The 17,659-nt window shown below is 38.6% G+C and overlaps 1 protein-coding gene across 5 annotated transcripts in view; it reads left to right on the top strand.

Annotated features, from left to right (window-relative positions):
- MAPK10 (mitogen-activated protein kinase 10) overlaps positions 1–17,659 on the top strand; it is a 178,389-nt gene that overhangs the window by 129,650 nt on the left and 31,080 nt on the right. The window contains exon 8 of one of the 5 annotated variants that reach the window (XM_018576206.1): positions 10,350–10,421. The exons of the other annotated variants lie outside the window; for them this stretch is intronic. Within the exon in view, the coding sequence (XP_018431708.1) occupies positions 10,350–10,421 (72 nt within the window). The remainder of the gene's footprint in view (positions 1–10,349; positions 10,422–17,659) is intronic. 5 annotated transcript variants of the gene reach the window in all.

Here is a 17,659-nt window from a genome sequence, read left to right on the forward strand (position 1 = left end):
CAGCTGGGTCTGAGGAAGCAGACCATGGCACATATTACAAATATCTCCCTATCATCTTCAACTTTCGATATTTTGCATGATCTGGCGATTGTTATTGCTGCTTGTATTAGTTATGCTATGAAGGGAGTAGGCATGGGGTGTCCACAGAAGTGTAAATGTGAATATGAATACAACCATGTATTTTATATGCTTTTTATTATGAATGTTACCTTTTAATTGTTGATGATAAATGAGACAATGAGAACTGTATGTATAATCCCTTTTCACTTTCATTTTTTGTTATCACACTTTGGACACCTGAAAACTCCTTACAAGTAGTAACTTTAGACTCCTCTCAATACACCTCTTAGTTTAATTCTAATGTTAAATGGTGTTTCATAAGCTATGTAGAAAGTCCTAACTAACCAATAAATCAAATTATTATTTTGTCCATGTATAAAGAAATCATTCAGATTCATTTTAGGACTGGAATATCTCTTCAGTTGGTGATTAACATTCCCAAGTATTCTTTATAACATATCCAAACTGTCACTAGAAGGATAGGAAAGACAACTAAGTTAAGCGCAGTAACACATAGCAACCAATCAGAATTCATTTTGTACAGATCTTATTTCAGCAGAGTAAATGCTGATTGGTTGCAATGGATTACTGAAGTATTACAAAAGATTTAGGATGTAGGAATAGGAACTAAATTGAAAGTATCTAGTGGAAGGTCAGTTTTGCCATATATTCATTTGTATGTACAGACACACAGACATGGTTATCTTTAATTACAGGGCTGCCACAATTAGCAAGGCTGCAGCACTGTGAAGTGGTTCAGACATGCATGTTAGGGCTGTAGTAATATTTCACAATTTAAGGAAAAAGCAAATATTAATTGCCCCCTTGCAGTATTGTCAGATCATAGATTTGATAAAATATGTAATGCTGTTGAACATTGAAGCTCAACTCCTGTACTGAAATTGCTTAGCCTGATTGAACTGCACTTTGTCAGCTCCTCACATTGTGCATTAGAAGCTGCAGTAAATCAGATAATATGTCCAGCATCATGTAGTCTTTTTTCCCCTAGCTTTACCGTTCCTTGCCTGCTCCTTTCATTAATAGGATTACAGGTTTTTTTAAGCATGGAGGCTCAGCATTACATGTGGGCATTACCTAGGGCCATCTGCATACAAACACATTCTGCCTAGGAACACTTACTCTTTCAGACTGACATCCACCCATCAAGACATTTTTATATTTGCATTGCAATCACACCAAAGAGACAGCTGTAATATTAGAGCTATTGAGAGGAGTATTAAGGCAGGGTGCTGTGATGTTTTCAGGAAGCTATATACAGCATCTTGCTGGCCCCTCCCATCATGCATTATCTGCCTTTGTTGCATAGATAAGCACATACTAATATAAAGGTTTTTTTGTTTTTTTAAACAAAATTGTTAAAAGCATGTTTATGCGGGGAGAGAGGAGGAGCCAAAGAAGGCAAAATATAAGGAGGCTTTAATGTAGTTTAGCAATTTTGTGTGGTAGCTTACCAACCAATGGAGCCTTGATAATGTCCTTTTTGTCGAGTGGCATAAATAACTAACAGTCCTAAATTCAAACCATTTGGGAAGCATTTGAGAGGTTATTTGAGAGGTGTATTACAATAGGTCTGTTTATTGTAACATTGAGATCTCCAAATGCTTTTACTCTGGCTCACATGGGTCAGCATTAGGTCTTCAGCAGCTCTGAACTGTATATGACCATATCAGAAACGTCTTCATTCACTTTTGGCTAATTACCCTGTTGATGTGAATGCCAAACATTCATTAAGGCTTTCTGATTACTTAAGCATATGATTTATACTGTATATGTATTTATTATAAAAACTGATTTAGTAATTTTGTAAAGTTTTCCATGCCTGTGCATACACACTACATTGACCCATTGTCCCTGATAGCACAGCTGTTATCTGGTTCAACCAGGGTGCTTTTTGTTTCTTCTGGGGCAAAGCACGTCTCTGCAGCATTGTGCGCACTGCCTGCCTTAGAACCATCACCACTTCCTTCTTTCGGGAGTCAATAAGCTGCTGCCTCCTGCACTAAATGGGAGCCATCATGTGAGATACCACTAGGTACCCAGGTCCATTCCCATAATGAGACAGCCTGAGGCGGTTGCCTCAGGCGACATCTCATTGGTGGGGCGGCAGGTGTGAGGGGCGGCAGAGGGGCAGCCACAGCATCCCAGGTTGCTAAGAGCTCTCAGCAACCTGTGAGGCTCTGTCCAGCTTCCCGCCCCCAGGTCACTTACGTCATTGGATGCCAGGGAGCTGAGTGGGATGCTCTGGATGGCATTCCATGGAGCTCCTGCCAACCAGTGATGTTAGAGAGCTGGGCGGGATGAATAGTCCCAGCGGACGACCAGGAGCAGCATCAACCAACACCCATACCCCCCCAACTCCATATACCCCCCATGCTCCATATAAATTGATTCAGGTCTCCCCTTCTGAATTGCAGTAAAACATGTACTACAATGCTTTGATCTGAAACTAATGTTGGAAACATTAAATAGACTATGTGGCACAATGATAGGAAAGTACACATTCTATTTGCCTTCTGCATTTAAAAGGTAAAATCTGGAAGAGTTTATCTTTTCTGTTTAACACCTTTTATACTAACCTTACAACTATGTAACACTTTTTCTTGGTGTAATTTGTACTTATATAGTATTTTACTGACATCTGCACATCATCATTGGTAAAAAAAACAAAAAAACAAATAACACCTTATTAATTGTCATCAGTCTCATTATCTATCCTCATTTCATATGATGGCTTTATTTTAATATAAATAATGTACTAACTGGCTTAAGGCAGGACAGTCCCATCAACAGCCAACTTGGAACTAATCAACACTGACACTGTTCATACGCTAAATGATAAATTACTCATGGGGTAAATATTGTGTATTTCTTGTATATGTAACCTGCTCCTTTCATGGGAAAGCAGTGGACTGAATCAGTGATTCTCCCAAACATGATGTGCTGGTAGGTTAAGCTTAGCACATGGCAGTATTAGCAGGCTAGTCTTTTATAACCTGTCAGTGATTACTTCATTTTCCTAACATCCATCTGGAAGTTAGTGAATGTAACACATATTATTGTGTTTCTCCATAGTATTGATTTAGTATTTGGCTTGGTTGGTACAACGGCCCCTCCATATGCTGTTCCATTGGCACAATATTGGCTTTTTATTGAGTAATACAATTATGGGACTTTCATATTAAGCAATAACACATTTGCAGTCTCACTGCAGTGAGTTCTGAAACACTTGAATGGCTTTGCAAATAGAGAGCTTAACTGGACGTCTTCTTTTATAGCAAGTGTGTCCTAGATTAATAGTATTACTATCTAACATTTTCTTCTTCAGCAGGTTGCAGAAAGTATTTCCACTGTAATTCCTGTTCATTCTCAGAATCTCAGTCATTCTACAATCTTCTAGCTTCATTAATTTTCCTGTAATAGTCACAGTCAAAGAGCGCTAGGTTGGAAGGTATGTATAAGTCATAGCAGATAATTACCTAGAGGATGAAAACTCACCAGTCTTTAGAACTACAGATAATGTTAATACGCCCATCATTACACCTCAATGTTGAAGCACTGCTTATTTTATTTTGGGTGGTCCTAATTGTATGGTTTTTTTTTTTTAAATGTTTTGCAAATTCCCATTGCATAATTAAAACATATTCACATTAATAGCAGTAAAACGAATGTCATTTCTCGGAGGCCTCATGGCTTTGCCGATGCTATGTTTTGTTATTGACATTGATGCTTGCAGCTTGGCTTAACTTTGTGTTCTATTTTGCATTTGATTCTAAATTCCACTCTGTGAAATTGTAAGGCCGTTTCTCTCATCTTGTTTTCCTTTTAATGCTATAATTTAACCATCATCAAGACATTCCGTTTTTTTTTGTTTCATTTTCAACTGTAAAGCATGTAATGCAAATTATGTTGTCATGTATTCCTTTAGAAATGCTAACAAAATATAAGACAATGTGAGTTGTGATTGTTCAGATTATCTGCCAGGTAGGCATGATGATAAAGGGGCTCGTGATGATTAAAAAAAATGAGCGAAAATAGTGCTTTTGCCCTAACCGTTTTTTAAATGCCTGCTTTTAAATTCCACCACATAACCGGTGGGATCTGATTGAATTGGTAGAGTAGCCAAAGGAGAAAATGTACCAGTGAAAACTCCCTACAAGATTGTAAAGATGAAAACTTTAAAAACCAATACCACTCAGCCAAAAATCTTGTCCAAAAAAGGTAGAATGTTTAGTAGATTTGGCCATCCTTTTTTTTTACCTTTCTTTAGATATATGTGCCCCATTGCATTCAAACTATAGATTCAATGGGCCTCATGAAAAGTGGAAATAAGGAAGGTGATTTGCACATAACAGTAAGAATGATTCTTCCTTTTGTTATTCAACTTGCTCTTGAAAAAAAATGTAAATCATAACTGGTTGCTATAGACAATACAAATACATTATTCATCTACATTGTTGCACATTTATTATGACCATAGCACGATTAAAAATTACATCTACTCGTAAAAGATTATTTTATTTTGTATGGAGGAGAATAGTTTGAAGCACCCACCATCTTAATTTAAAATAAGGGCAGGCTCCGCAATTGTGAATATTGGGGCAGCATCCTACAGACACACATCTTTTAAACGTGTTTTTAAACGTATTTTTTATTTTACTCATTCACCATTTTTTTATTAATTCATCTATTTCCAAACAGACTTTGATTCTAATTTTATTCATGTGTACATTGGTTTGTACTGGTTGAGCAGTCCCCTCTGGCGCTTTTTTGTTTTTTCTTTATCTTAATTTATCCGTTTAAGAGTAAACCAGGCACACCTTGCCTTTGGGAATTGCAGAATGGTACCAGAAGCTCAGGCTATAGACGGTTATTCTCCACTAGGTTCATTTGGCAGAGAGAGAGTTACTTCTTTACTAGACCTAAAGCTCAGCCATACGAACCAGCCAGTGACAGTTGAATCAGTAAAATCAGAAGAGAGTTTTTGATGCTGGTGTCCAGGAAAAATAAAACTAGTTAGAGTTGTCTTCAAGACACTCAATGCTCAAATAAAGGTTTTAGGAAACGACTGCCTTTAAACTGCATGTTTGTCATCTTTTTTTTTAAAGGTTTACTTTTAATACAATTCTAAAGTTCAGTGTTGGTGGATAAAACCCGAACATTTATTTGACTTCTTAAACTTCTGCTAGCCACTAGATTGTAGTTAAAAATATGTTTAAACATAATAGTAAAAATAATGGACTTCCACAATGCTCTGGAATATTCTTATTACACGTTATGTTCATGTTCTTTTTGTGACATGAATAACCGTATGCAAATTAGAGCTGAAAAATGCATAAATCTGAACATTTCTGCCTCTTGCAGGAGATTATGGATTATGAATATTGATTCCAAGTTGTAATGTGCTCAGCTCTCATCTACTTCTATGGCAAATTAATTTTGTGGTTAGGATTAATATTCAGGACTTTATAAGTTAAACAGTGTTCAGTGAATGGAACAGTGCTGCTGTAAGAAAAACTGAAAGGGACCTTTTTCATTATTAAATATTCTGCTGTGGCTGAAATGGTATTGCGGGACAAAAAAAAAAGATTAATAACATAGCTTGATAAAAAGATAACATTACCTGTATATTAAAGGAGAAGTGTAGGGAGAGTAAAGTATAATGTCCGCACTGCTTAGAGCCATTGTGGGACACTGCAGCTGTCACATGCCGGCTCTAAATACTGAGAGCTGAGGGATTAAGTCACCACTGATTGCTCTGCTATCAGTTCATTTCCTGCAGAGAGTTGTGACTCTGAGTCAGTACCCCCCACAGGGTTTGTCCCCTTCTTTCTCTGTGGGCAGACAGAGGAGGGGTATAGCTGGCTCTGGCTTTAGGGAGCCAGAGCCAGCTGTCAATCAGGCAGCTGGGGTGGATTCCAACAATAATTTTGGGATCTTCCCAGCTCTCTGCTGACATGACATATGTCTATGTTGCATAGCCTGCAACGCCCCTAATATAATTTAAGTGAGTTACACTTATACTGTCATGGCCAAAAATATTGGCACCCCTGCATTTCTGTCAGATAAAGCACCACTTTGTGCAGAAAATTGCTGCAATTACAAATGTTTAGGCATTCTCATGTTTATTTCTTTTGTTTGTATTGGTATGCCAAATCTGACACATTCCACGCAAAACTCAAAAAATGGACTGGACAAAATGATTGGCACCTTCTCCAAATTGCATGGACAATCTCAAGGTTACAAGTCCATCTCCAGAGATCTTAATGTGTCTGTGTCCACTGGTGCAACATTGGCAAGAAGTATACAGCCCATGGCACTGTAGCTAATTTCCCTGGATGTGGATGAAAGAGAACAATTGATCAAAGATTGAAACAAAGGATTGTTCAAATAGTGGATCAAGACCCTGAATCAACTTTCAGACAAATTCAAGCTGACCTTCAGGCACAGGGTACAACTGTGTCAGCTCGCACTATACATCGCCATCTGAATGAAAAGGGACGCTATGGTAGGAGACCCAGGAGGACCCCACTGCTGACACAGAAACATAGATTGGAGTTTGCCAAAACTTACCTGAGGTAGCCAAAATCCTTTTGGGAGAATGTGCTGTGGACAGACAAAACAAAATGACAGCTTTTTGGTAAAGGCCATCATTCTATGTTTTTCAGAAAAAGAACTGAAGCCTTTAAAGAAAAAAAATGCTGCTTCAGGCACTGGAAGTCTTGACTGTGTGCATGGCATTATGAAATCTGAAGACTACCAAAGAATTCTGGGGTGCAATGTAGGGCCCAGTGTCAGAAAGTTGGGTCTCCATCAGAGGTCATGGGTCTTACAGCAGGACAATGACCCAAAGCACACGTCAAAAGGCACCCAGAAATTGTTTCAGACAAAGCACTGGAGTGTACTGGACTGGCCAGCAATGAGTCCAAGTCTGAATCCCATAGAGCACCTGTGGAGAGATCTCAAAACAGCAGTTGCGAAAAGGAACCCTTCCAATATGAGAGATCTGGAACAGTTGGCAAAAGAAGAGTGGTCCAAAACTCCTGTAGGGAGGTGTAAGAAACTAATTGATGGTTACAGGAAGTGATTGATTTCAGTTATTTTTTCCAAGGGCTGTGCTACCAAATATTAATTGAGGGTGCCAATAATTTTGTCCAGTCCATTTTTGGAGTTTTGTCTGGAATGTGTCAGATTTGGCTTTATTTTCCATCACTTTTTTGTGTCATGCCAATACAAACAAAATAAATTAACATGGGAATGTCTAAGCATTTGCAAGTGCAACAATTTTATGCGCGAAGTGGTGCATTATCTGACAAAAATGCAGGGGTGCCAATATTTTTGGCCATGACTGATTTTATGAGAATACAGACAAGTTTTTTAATGTTAAATTAATGCTATAGCAAATTTACAAAAGATCGAGCTTTGTGAGCACCAAAGCTTTTCCAAAACTTCCATAAAGACTCCATCTTGCTTTTCAGCAGCTAAAAAGGACCCATTTACATTAGGTTTAACAGAAGCATGGTAAAGCACATTATGTCGCATGGTAACGTACTTAAGGCAGCCCATTCATCTGAATAGGCAACCTATTGCTACAAAATGGACCCAAAGTTGGACCTGCAGTATTTTTTGTATTGCAACACATCACAACAGACCTGCAATGCAGGTGTGTCAGAAAATTACGTTGGAGTGCCATATTGGATGCCACTGCAACACACCAATGCAGGTTACAGGTATGACTGGACCCTAAAAAATTCTTGCTCATACATTGACTCATACATACATTTGCTCCAGGTTTTAAATAACCATGGACCAGAAATGACAGAAATCATGGATGAAATGCCAAAATTAAAGGCAAAATTAATCAAAACAAATAATATTGAAGGTAATGGTGAAATGGTGGGGAGACACACTTTACTTCCTGTCCATCTATCTCATACAATAAAACTACCATCTCTCATTTTGGTGTCACCTTTTGTCCAAACTGCAGTTAGCACAGAACAAAAGGCCTGTCAGCAAAAAATACATACATGTCAAATATCTTTTTCTGTAGAGGTGAGGACACTTTTACTTATCACATAAACTCATTTTTTCCCGGTAAGTATAGTGACCCATTACACTTATTATGCACTGTTTTTCCTTGTAATAGCTTACCTGTGCTAAAGGAAAACCCCAGCTTTCATATAAAAACTTATGAAATGTTCACATAGTGAACAAATGTATTAATAACTCATAGAAAAGAAATGCAGAATAGGTGGTGTTGTGTCATCTTCATTCATAGACCTTTAGCAGGTAACTGAAGTAACTCAAGCACTACTATGGGAAACCTCATAAATATCTTTCAAACTGAGCTCTATTTAATAGGGCAAACATTGGGGTTTATTTACTAAAAGACTACTAAAGAAATATTGGTTAATAATTAAAGAAGATCTCTAGGAAAAGTCAAAACTTACCCTTGCAGTTGGGTTACCCACGCACTGCAAATGTTAAGTGCTTGTTTTGTCTAAGGGCTCATATAAAGCCCTCTTCAAATGGGTCCGATCTGGTCCACCTGTCAGTTTCTTAGGCTGATCTGATCAGAAGCCCAATGTTGGTCTATGATCAGCTGGATTTAAACAGACTTGGGTCTGTTTACATCAGGTTACCCCTGACTCCATACAGGTCCAGAAAACGAAGCAGAACTGTACCGTTTTGGCCGACCTGATTGTGACAGATCGGGGGTAGTCTGATGTAAACAGGCACATGTCCCCCATAAACCAACATGGGTCTGGTTCAGTTTTTTCCACCATCATAAGATGGCGGAAAAATATGGACAGGCACGGATGTCACAACGGCAACATCCATTCCAAACTGCTCCAATCAGCAGGGGATCTTTGCATCCATGCTTGCTTTGGGTACCTAACATCAAGCACTTAACCCTTGCAGTACGGGGAAGCTCTTCTTTAACAAAGTGTATGTTCACTTTACAAAGTGAGTGTTAATGGATAAAGTAATACTGTTGTCACCTTGAATCATTTGTTAATGTCCCTTACACATGATTAGGTATTCAAAGTGAATATAGCTTCACCCTATTCGCTAACATTCACTTTATAAAGTTAAAATACTCTTTGCACATTGAAAAGCCTCTACGCCTTTAATAAATCAACCCATAATAATCTCTAATGTTCATAATAATAATAATAATAATAATGTACAGTGCACTAAAATATAGAAACCAAAATGATTTTCAGTTGAAGAACTACTTTAAATGTAAACTTTGTAGGGTGCTAGGGGTTACAAGTAATTAGTGTACTTTAGGTCCACACATATAAAGAAGGTGCAGCTCAGTAAGCTTTCATTTCTATTTGGTTATCATAACAATCATAACATACTGTATGTAGCCACCTTCAGTATTACCGGAAATGAATGTAAATTGCATTCTGAACACAACATCTTTCTGAGCCTTGTAGACACAGCATGATGAATCACTACCCATTACCAGTATGCTCACGGCTGTGAACTATCTCAGCTTTTCTCGCTAAAAATTTATATAGAATCTGATAAGTCAATAGGAACGATACTGCAAATGTAATTATATCTGGCAGCTTACTAAACTAAGATTTTTTTAAATAAACAGCTTAATGAATATGTCACTGTGAGCAGCCATTGAATATAGATGATCATGGATACATTTAACATGCAAATGCAATTTAAAATACCTATTTCTGGTTAAATGGGTTTTCAACTCTAGGAGTCAATCAAAACTCACCATCCAATGTAATCATGTTTGATTAATCACTACTACATGCTGCTTGTGTGATTTCATGATTAGTACAATTTTTAGTAGTGTGAGTGAGCTACTTGAAGTTGTTTGTGTGCTCCTGTGCTCACACAGGACTACAGCATGTCTTACTAATGCAGATTCAGGAAGTGGGTGACACACATCTAGCCTAGAAATGATGGGCCTTCACCTATTTCTCTTAGATAAAGAACCACAATTATTGTTATTTACTAGGGCAGATAGACAAATAGATGGCAGCACAAACACAACTAAAATTGGCATACTTGAGTCACCATCAGCCCAATATAATCAGGAATATTTTAAATCAACTGCGCTGTAAATAAAATAGTTAGAAAGCTTATAAATAGCGACATCTTTTTAAAATGTTATACACCCAAATAGTCCATTTCACTGTCACTTGGTTTGTTGTCATACTGTATGAAAGGAATTCATGTGCATTGTTTTGTGGCCTTGTTCCTGATTCTTCATTTCATAATTTCTTATTTGTTTTCAGTTGACATGTGGTCAGTGGGTTGCATCATGGGAGAAATGATTAAAGGTGCTGTGTTGTTTCCTGGCACTGATCGTATCCTTCCTAAAATCCATATACCGCTGACTACCAGCTGCTCAGTTTGTGCAATAACTAGAACAGATCTGAAGAATTCTTGGGAACACTATAATTGTCTGTTTTGGTTTGTATTATTTCCATATCTGTGATAGAAAGCTTGCTAAATGCAGAGGTTCTTCTAGTGGTACGATGGATGCTTTATGTGATGTTAACGGTAGAAACTCTTCTCGCAGTGGTGCCAAAAATGAACAGCAGTAGAGTTTTCTATGTCCCTCTTCTCTTACTCAATCATCCCTTGAAGTTCTTAAAAAAGTAGCAGTTCCTAGAAGACACACATTTTCCTATCACTTCACTCCTGTATATTGTTGAGAAGGCAGATCCCAGGGTGCAGTGTGGCTTATGTATCCATTCTCAGGTTTTAGCAATCGTCATGATGTCTCTCCCACCAGCAGTTAGGCAATGGTAGTTATTAAGTAACGTTTTTCATGTTGGAACATTTGTACTGCTTCAATGTTGCAGGTAACAACATCAAGTCAGTCTTTTGTGCAATTATTTTCAATCTCCATGTAGCTTTATATACAGATGCAAGTGGTAGCTTTGGAATTTCCAAATTGCTTGGGAACAGGCAGGATGATACATCTAAGCAGTTTTTGCTGTCAAATGCATAATCTCACAGGTTTTCTAAAAGAAGTGGAGTGAAGGCGTATTGCTTATATTACTTGTAAAACAATTATTAAGGGCTTAGTCACACTTTGCCATTCTCGTTCATTGCATTAATGCACACACGTTAACGCACAGTGGGGGGAATTTATCAAAACTGGAGCAGACAGAATCTGGAGCAGTTGCCCATAGCAACCAATCAGCTTCTCTTTTCAATTTGTTCAGTTAAGATTTGAAAATGAAAGAGAGATGCTGACTGGTCCCCATGCACAGCTGCTCCAGATTTTGTCTGCTCCAGTCTTGATACATTTCCCTCAATGTTTCACACGTTTACATGTGTTGCATCAAGGCAGCCCATTCATTTTTGAATGGGCTGCCAACCCAGCATAATGGACAAAAAAATGGACATACAGCATTTTTTCCATTTCAGCACATCACAACGCAAATCATCAAGTGTACATAACTTAAAAACCATCAATCATCAAGTGTACATAAGCTCTAGGGCAGCGGTTCTCAACCTTTCTAGTGCTGCGACCCTTTGATAACAATTGCCCGAGTTGTGGCGACCCCTAACAGTAAAATTATTTTCGTTGCTCCTTCATCGCTTTAATTTTGCTACTGTTAGATAGCTGTTAGACATCGGAGCCGCCGGCCGCCGTCAGTCAGAAAAAAAAACACAGCATAGGAATGCATAGCTAGATTCCTATTGGCTATTTCAATTTGCAATATCCAATAGCAAGCTGGCTATTGCACCTGCCCCCTGCTGCTGTCAATCACTAGAAGGGGACCTGATGGAGAACTTCAGGTCCCCTTCTGCTGATTGACAGCAGCAGTGGGCGGGTGCAATAGCTACAGTAGTTTGCTATTGGCTATTGCAAAGTGAAATAGGCGGCAAAGTGAAATCTGCTCCGAAAAAAAAAAAAACCAGAGCAGGGAAAGGTTTACTCTGGGAGCGTCCGGGAGAGTTGGGATGTCTTTTGGTGACACCTAGCAAATCGTCATTCGACCCCCGATGGGGTCGCGACCTACAGGTTGAGAACAGCTGCTCTAGGGTCTAACTGTTTCCGATGTGGTTTACAGTGCAATGCAACATACTGCAGCAGGGAAGTCTACATGGGCTCTAAGGTCTGACTGTCTTTAAGTTGCTTACACTGTCAAATGTGGCACCTTCATTTTTGGGGAAAATACAATAATGACATTTTGCTTCTGCTTTGTAAAGTGACACTAAACTCAGGAGATAAATCTTGAAAATGCAATTAAGTAACTATTAACAAAAATGTTTGCATATTTGCATATCACTCGGCTGTAGATCCTTAAAGGAGAACTATGAGGTGAGTGAAAATCACTCAGCCTCATAGTTCTAGCCGACCTGTGACAATTAAACTGTCACACGTCGGCTCAATAGATCGGGAAGTGAGTGAACACATAGCGTTGCTCGCTCACTTCTCGATCTATCCCTGCAGAGAGCCGTGACTGTCACTCACGGCTCCCTGCAGGTTTTCCCCCATCCCTTGTTTGATCCTCCAGCGCTGACTGGCAGAATGGACAGGGGAGGGGGCGGGTTCAGCTGGCTCTGCCTCTAGATAGGCAGAGCCAGCTGTCAATCACGCAGCTGGGTGGACCTCAGGATCTGTCCCGGCTGTGGCGTCTCAGTACTGAACTTTGGGTCATGGGAGGACGCTAGTTTGTGTCCTCCCGTTACCCTTAGGAGAACTATGGGGAAAAGCCCTGACCCCATAGTTCTCCTTTAAATCATCTCTGTGTGAGTTGTAAACTAGCCACCACTTCAAGCTCACTCCTGTGATAGACTACAATACAAATAAGCTAAATAAATATGAGATTGTAGTCCATCATGGGAGCAAGCTTGGATCGGTGACTACTTTACAACACGCACAAAGACCACAGGGGACAAAACTACCAATCCTTCGTTAAGAAGGACAGTGTCAGCATGAATTCAGAGATGATTTGAAGATCTACAGCCGAGTAATACACAAATAAGGTACTTGAATGCATTCTAAGATTTAACTTCTAAGTTTAGTGTCACTTTAAGTAGAATTGCTCAAAGGCATGTAAGGCAATGGAGGCAGCACCCTAAGCTCCCTCTGATAAGTTTTACCCAAAATTAAGCTGATCTTGGATGAACAGAGTGAAGAAAATGGGTGGGTGGAGAGTGATCACCAATTTTTATTGCGAAGTAAAGATTGGAGTGCTCTGGAGTTGTGCTCATGTGCTGTCATGCATTGTAATCACAGTGCTTGCTTTTTTCTTTTTTTTTTTAACTTTATTAAACCTAACACTTCATTAATTCTATAAAGGTAGCATATTGTGTTGCATTATAGTGCATCGGAATGCGGTGCACAAAACCTAAAATAAGGCACATTGCCTTGTCTATGCATTAGATCGTCGGGAATATAATATACTCATTCAACACCATTGTAATATCTTATACAGAACAATAAAAATGTTTTCTATATACATACATGCATATGCACACACACACACATTTTCAGGTTTCTTTTCCTACTTGCTGTAGACATATTGTTTACAAGTTTATTTTATTATTTCAGCAAATAATTAAACATTTAATAAGCTAAAATAATAGTAGATAAAAGCTAACAAATTATTCCTTGTTCCATAAAAATGGAGGTACAATACTTAGAGCCACGGTTCCTACCTAACAATAGATATAGACGCATTCAGTGCTGTAAAAATAAAGAAGTACTTACAGTTGGCCCATTTCTTGTATCAACCTGTGCCTCCGTTTTAAAGCAGTCTAAAGATACAAAGAAGTCAGAAGTTTCTTCAGCAAGTCACAACGCAGCTGATTTGCCCCCGCACACTAATGTCACCAAAGCTCCTATTCTACACATACTATAGGAGGAGCAACTTCGTATTGACATGCTGAAAAAGCCCTTTATACATCCAAAAAGTGTCAGAGGTTCTATAACAGACTACTTGAAAATGGAGGCCCAGATTGATAAAAATTACTGTATTTTTTTTTTTTTTTTACAGTGTTGAGTGTGGCTGCTTTATAACACACTTGAATTCATTTTTAAGATTTAACTCCTGAGTATAGTGTCACTTTAAAGACCTTCAAAAGACCTTCAAGATTCTGTTGACATTTACATATCCTGACTGCATACATACTACATATACCTAATCATAGACATTTTATGTCAGCGCAGGTGCCAGAATTTACTAGAACATTGCTTACCTGACGGTAGTATTCTATGTGTGTAATGCAGCCACCCAACAAACTCCTAATAAAAAGAATTAGGTTATAGAAAAATTAGTTATGTATGTACTAAATATAAATTCTTACATGCGTTAATTAAAATTTGGATATTATACCCATAATTGCATATATTTTAAACTTGCGTGAAAAAGGACATGCATTAGTGAAAAATAGGTACAGGCAAATGATTATAAACTAAAATGAACCTATTGAACATACTGACCAGTCTTCCTACAGATGTTTGTGTATACAGTTGTATATATACTTCCGGTCACCTAGCCCAAGTTTTTGCTTTGACATAGCATTTGGTATTTTTTTTGAGCCTTTTTTTGCAGCATGGAGAAGTACTGTATATGTAGCTATATTTCACTTTTGCAACCCACCAGTCTCAAGCTGTTTAATGGATCTGTTTTTCAGAGGAAAAGGAATAGAGTCCCTTTTTATAGAGACAGAGGGTTTTTGTCTTGCAGGTGTACTGTAATCCACTAACTAATGTCCTCTACATGCTATAGACTTCTGTTCAAGTACTGCAGTTCATCAACAGAATTTCAGAGCTCAAGGTTAATATGCCATGCCTTTCATGAGTGCCTTGGCAACCGCTTCCACCCACACGCATTCATTTGTCTACAAAGGATGTGCACTTGAATACTAAGAGCTCCATCTTCTGTTCACATTGTAGAACACAATTGTCTTAGACATTTATGAGATCTCAATTATTTGTTGGCTTTTTTACTTGTATGATCAGTAATAATAAGTAACGATAGCTTTCTAACATCCGACCCTTACAATTTTGTGAAATATTTTACATTTTAATGAAATTAGAGTTAATGCATTTAATAGAGTAATTATTTACAGGAGTGACTTACTAAAGTTTAAAAAATGAAGCAGCTCTATACAAATATTATTTTATATAAGATAATTTTTTTCATAATTTACCATGAATATGTATGTAAAATTACGCATTGATAACCGTGAATGTAAGCAGTTTGTAATATGTCCATGGTGCTGATGGTATTGGAAAGGTTAAAGTGTTTTCTTTTTTTTTTCTCCAGTTCGTTTTACCATTTATAAAGATAAGCATTATGCCTAATATGGTATTGTACAATAATGTCTGGAAGAATCCTCAGCAAGTTACTTCCCCAGAATCCCATTATGAGCAGTGCATATAACTGCAATATAACTGAAACTGCTGTGAACAACTTTCGACTTTTGGGACTATATTGTTGTACACATTTATATTTGATTTGCACTTTATGCAATTTTAGCACAGGCATTTCTTTTTACAAATATCACTGGAATGCTCCACGCTGTGCAATAACTACATTTTCACACACTTGGGAAACTTGCATCCAATGCCTTTATAACACATGAAACACATTTCCCCTCTTTGTGGAATCACGTGATCTCATCATATCATACTGATGATAGGCACTCAATAATCATTCAATATGCCACATTTCAGATGTGATATCACATATTGTGTTGTGTTGAATCAAACACAGGTGTAATAAATATAACTCAAAATTTACTGAAATTTGTTATTTGCTGTTTGCTTTAACGTGAACCTGTGCTGTGTGCCCACACAGGGTAAATCACTGGTTTACTTTACTTTAACCCTCTGCAGCCACATATATTTACCCTTTTTTGCCACTTCTATAACTGCATGGAGGGAAAGAAATGTCTTATGTAAGTTGTGATTTACAAAAGTCATAGCTTACACAGGGAGATGGGCTCCTGGTGTGACAGCACTGATTGGCCCAAAGCTGTCACATGGAGTGAGTCAGCATGCTCCTCCATACTTGGAAGTACTATTTTTTAGACCCTGTTCCTTAATGGATCTGTGTTTTTCTGTCCATTGGAACTTACTCCCACCTTTGTGCACATATAACTGCTGATACTGGATTTTATTTACATACAGCATTTTCTGTCCAAACATTCCTATGGACAGAAAAACGCAGCAGTTGGGGCTCCCGTGCACCACATATACAGGTTTATTTTACTCTGTATTCTAATGTGCCTGTACTTGTGCTCATGTGCATGAGCCATACCAGTGTACAAGCAGATAAACTCATTTTTTTTTTCTTCTTATGAAACATTATTTTATAACTTAAGCTGTTAGCAGTTAGCTGTACCCTTGAAAACACTTACTAGGATATATTCAAACACAGGGTACATGAAAAGCATTATAATAAGGAGTACATAATGTTCAAAGATTAAGAAAGAAATCTGAACAGTTAGTGAATACTATAGTACTTTCAATATAAATTTAAAAATACTTTGTCAATGGGGAGGGACCTCCTAGCTCTGGTGCCTCATTTATCAAGCTGAAATAAGAACCTTCTTCTTACACCATAGCAAGTCGTAGAGTCTTATTGGTTTTTATTGCGGACAGCAACAGAACTTTTTCTTTCAGGTAATTTGATAAATTATACTGGTGTGACTCATGGTTAGGTTCTTTAATAAAAATATGAATAAAAATATTAAAGGAAAACTACGGGGAGCATGAAATACACTCATCGCCACAGTTAGAGCTGACGTGTGACACTGCAGTTGTCACGTGCCGGCTCTATACATAGATAGAAAACTGAGCGATCACAAACTGGTGATTGTTCAGTTCATGATCTTCTCCCTGCAGTGCTTATTGGAGAGACAGACAGGGGATGGGGCGGGCACAGCTCACTCTGACTCTAGAGAGAGGGACACTGATCTCCAAACCTCTAACTCTCCCTGGCGGCCCGGGAGTCTCCTGCTCCCGGCCACCAAGGAGAGAAACCCCGCTGTGTCTTTTTTTCTTTATTCTGACACGAGCGATGTCAGAATAGAAATTTTTTTTAAAAAAATTCCCATTGAAAAGCATTGGGACATTACTATTGGCTATTTCAATTTGCTTTGTTTTCAGTGTATAAGGCATACCTTATCCCGCCGGGTGAACATCCCCTCCTCTCTCTGCCAGCGTTTATCACCGAGATGGCCGCCGGCAGGTATCACCAAGATTGCCATGCATGCGCACGCATGTCTTGACGTCAGGCCAGGGGCTGACTGTAGGCGGGTCTGACAGCGGCAAGCGTGATGCGGGGAGGAGGTGCAGCGTGTGGAGCGTGGATGCGGGTGGGTGGTTCTGGCAGCAGCAAGCGTGAGGTGGGTAGGAAGTGCGGCATGTGGAGCGTGGATGTGCGTGGGCAGGTCTGGCAGTGACAAGCGTGAGGTGGGGAGGAGGTGCGGCACGCGGCGTGTGTGAAGCCGTGAACAGGGACAACTAATCGAAAGCGGATTTATCGATGATTGAAAATGTTGACAACTTTTTCAATCATCGATTATAATCGACTTAGTCGATTACTTGTTGCAGCCCTACATTCATCCC

This window comes from Nanorana parkeri, unplaced genomic scaffold (assembly GCF_000935625.1).
Source record: "Nanorana parkeri isolate BGI_ZX_2015 unplaced genomic scaffold, ASM93562v1 scaffold59, whole genome shotgun sequence".
Taxonomy (NCBI): domain Eukaryota; kingdom Metazoa; phylum Chordata; class Amphibia; order Anura; family Dicroglossidae; genus Nanorana; species Nanorana parkeri.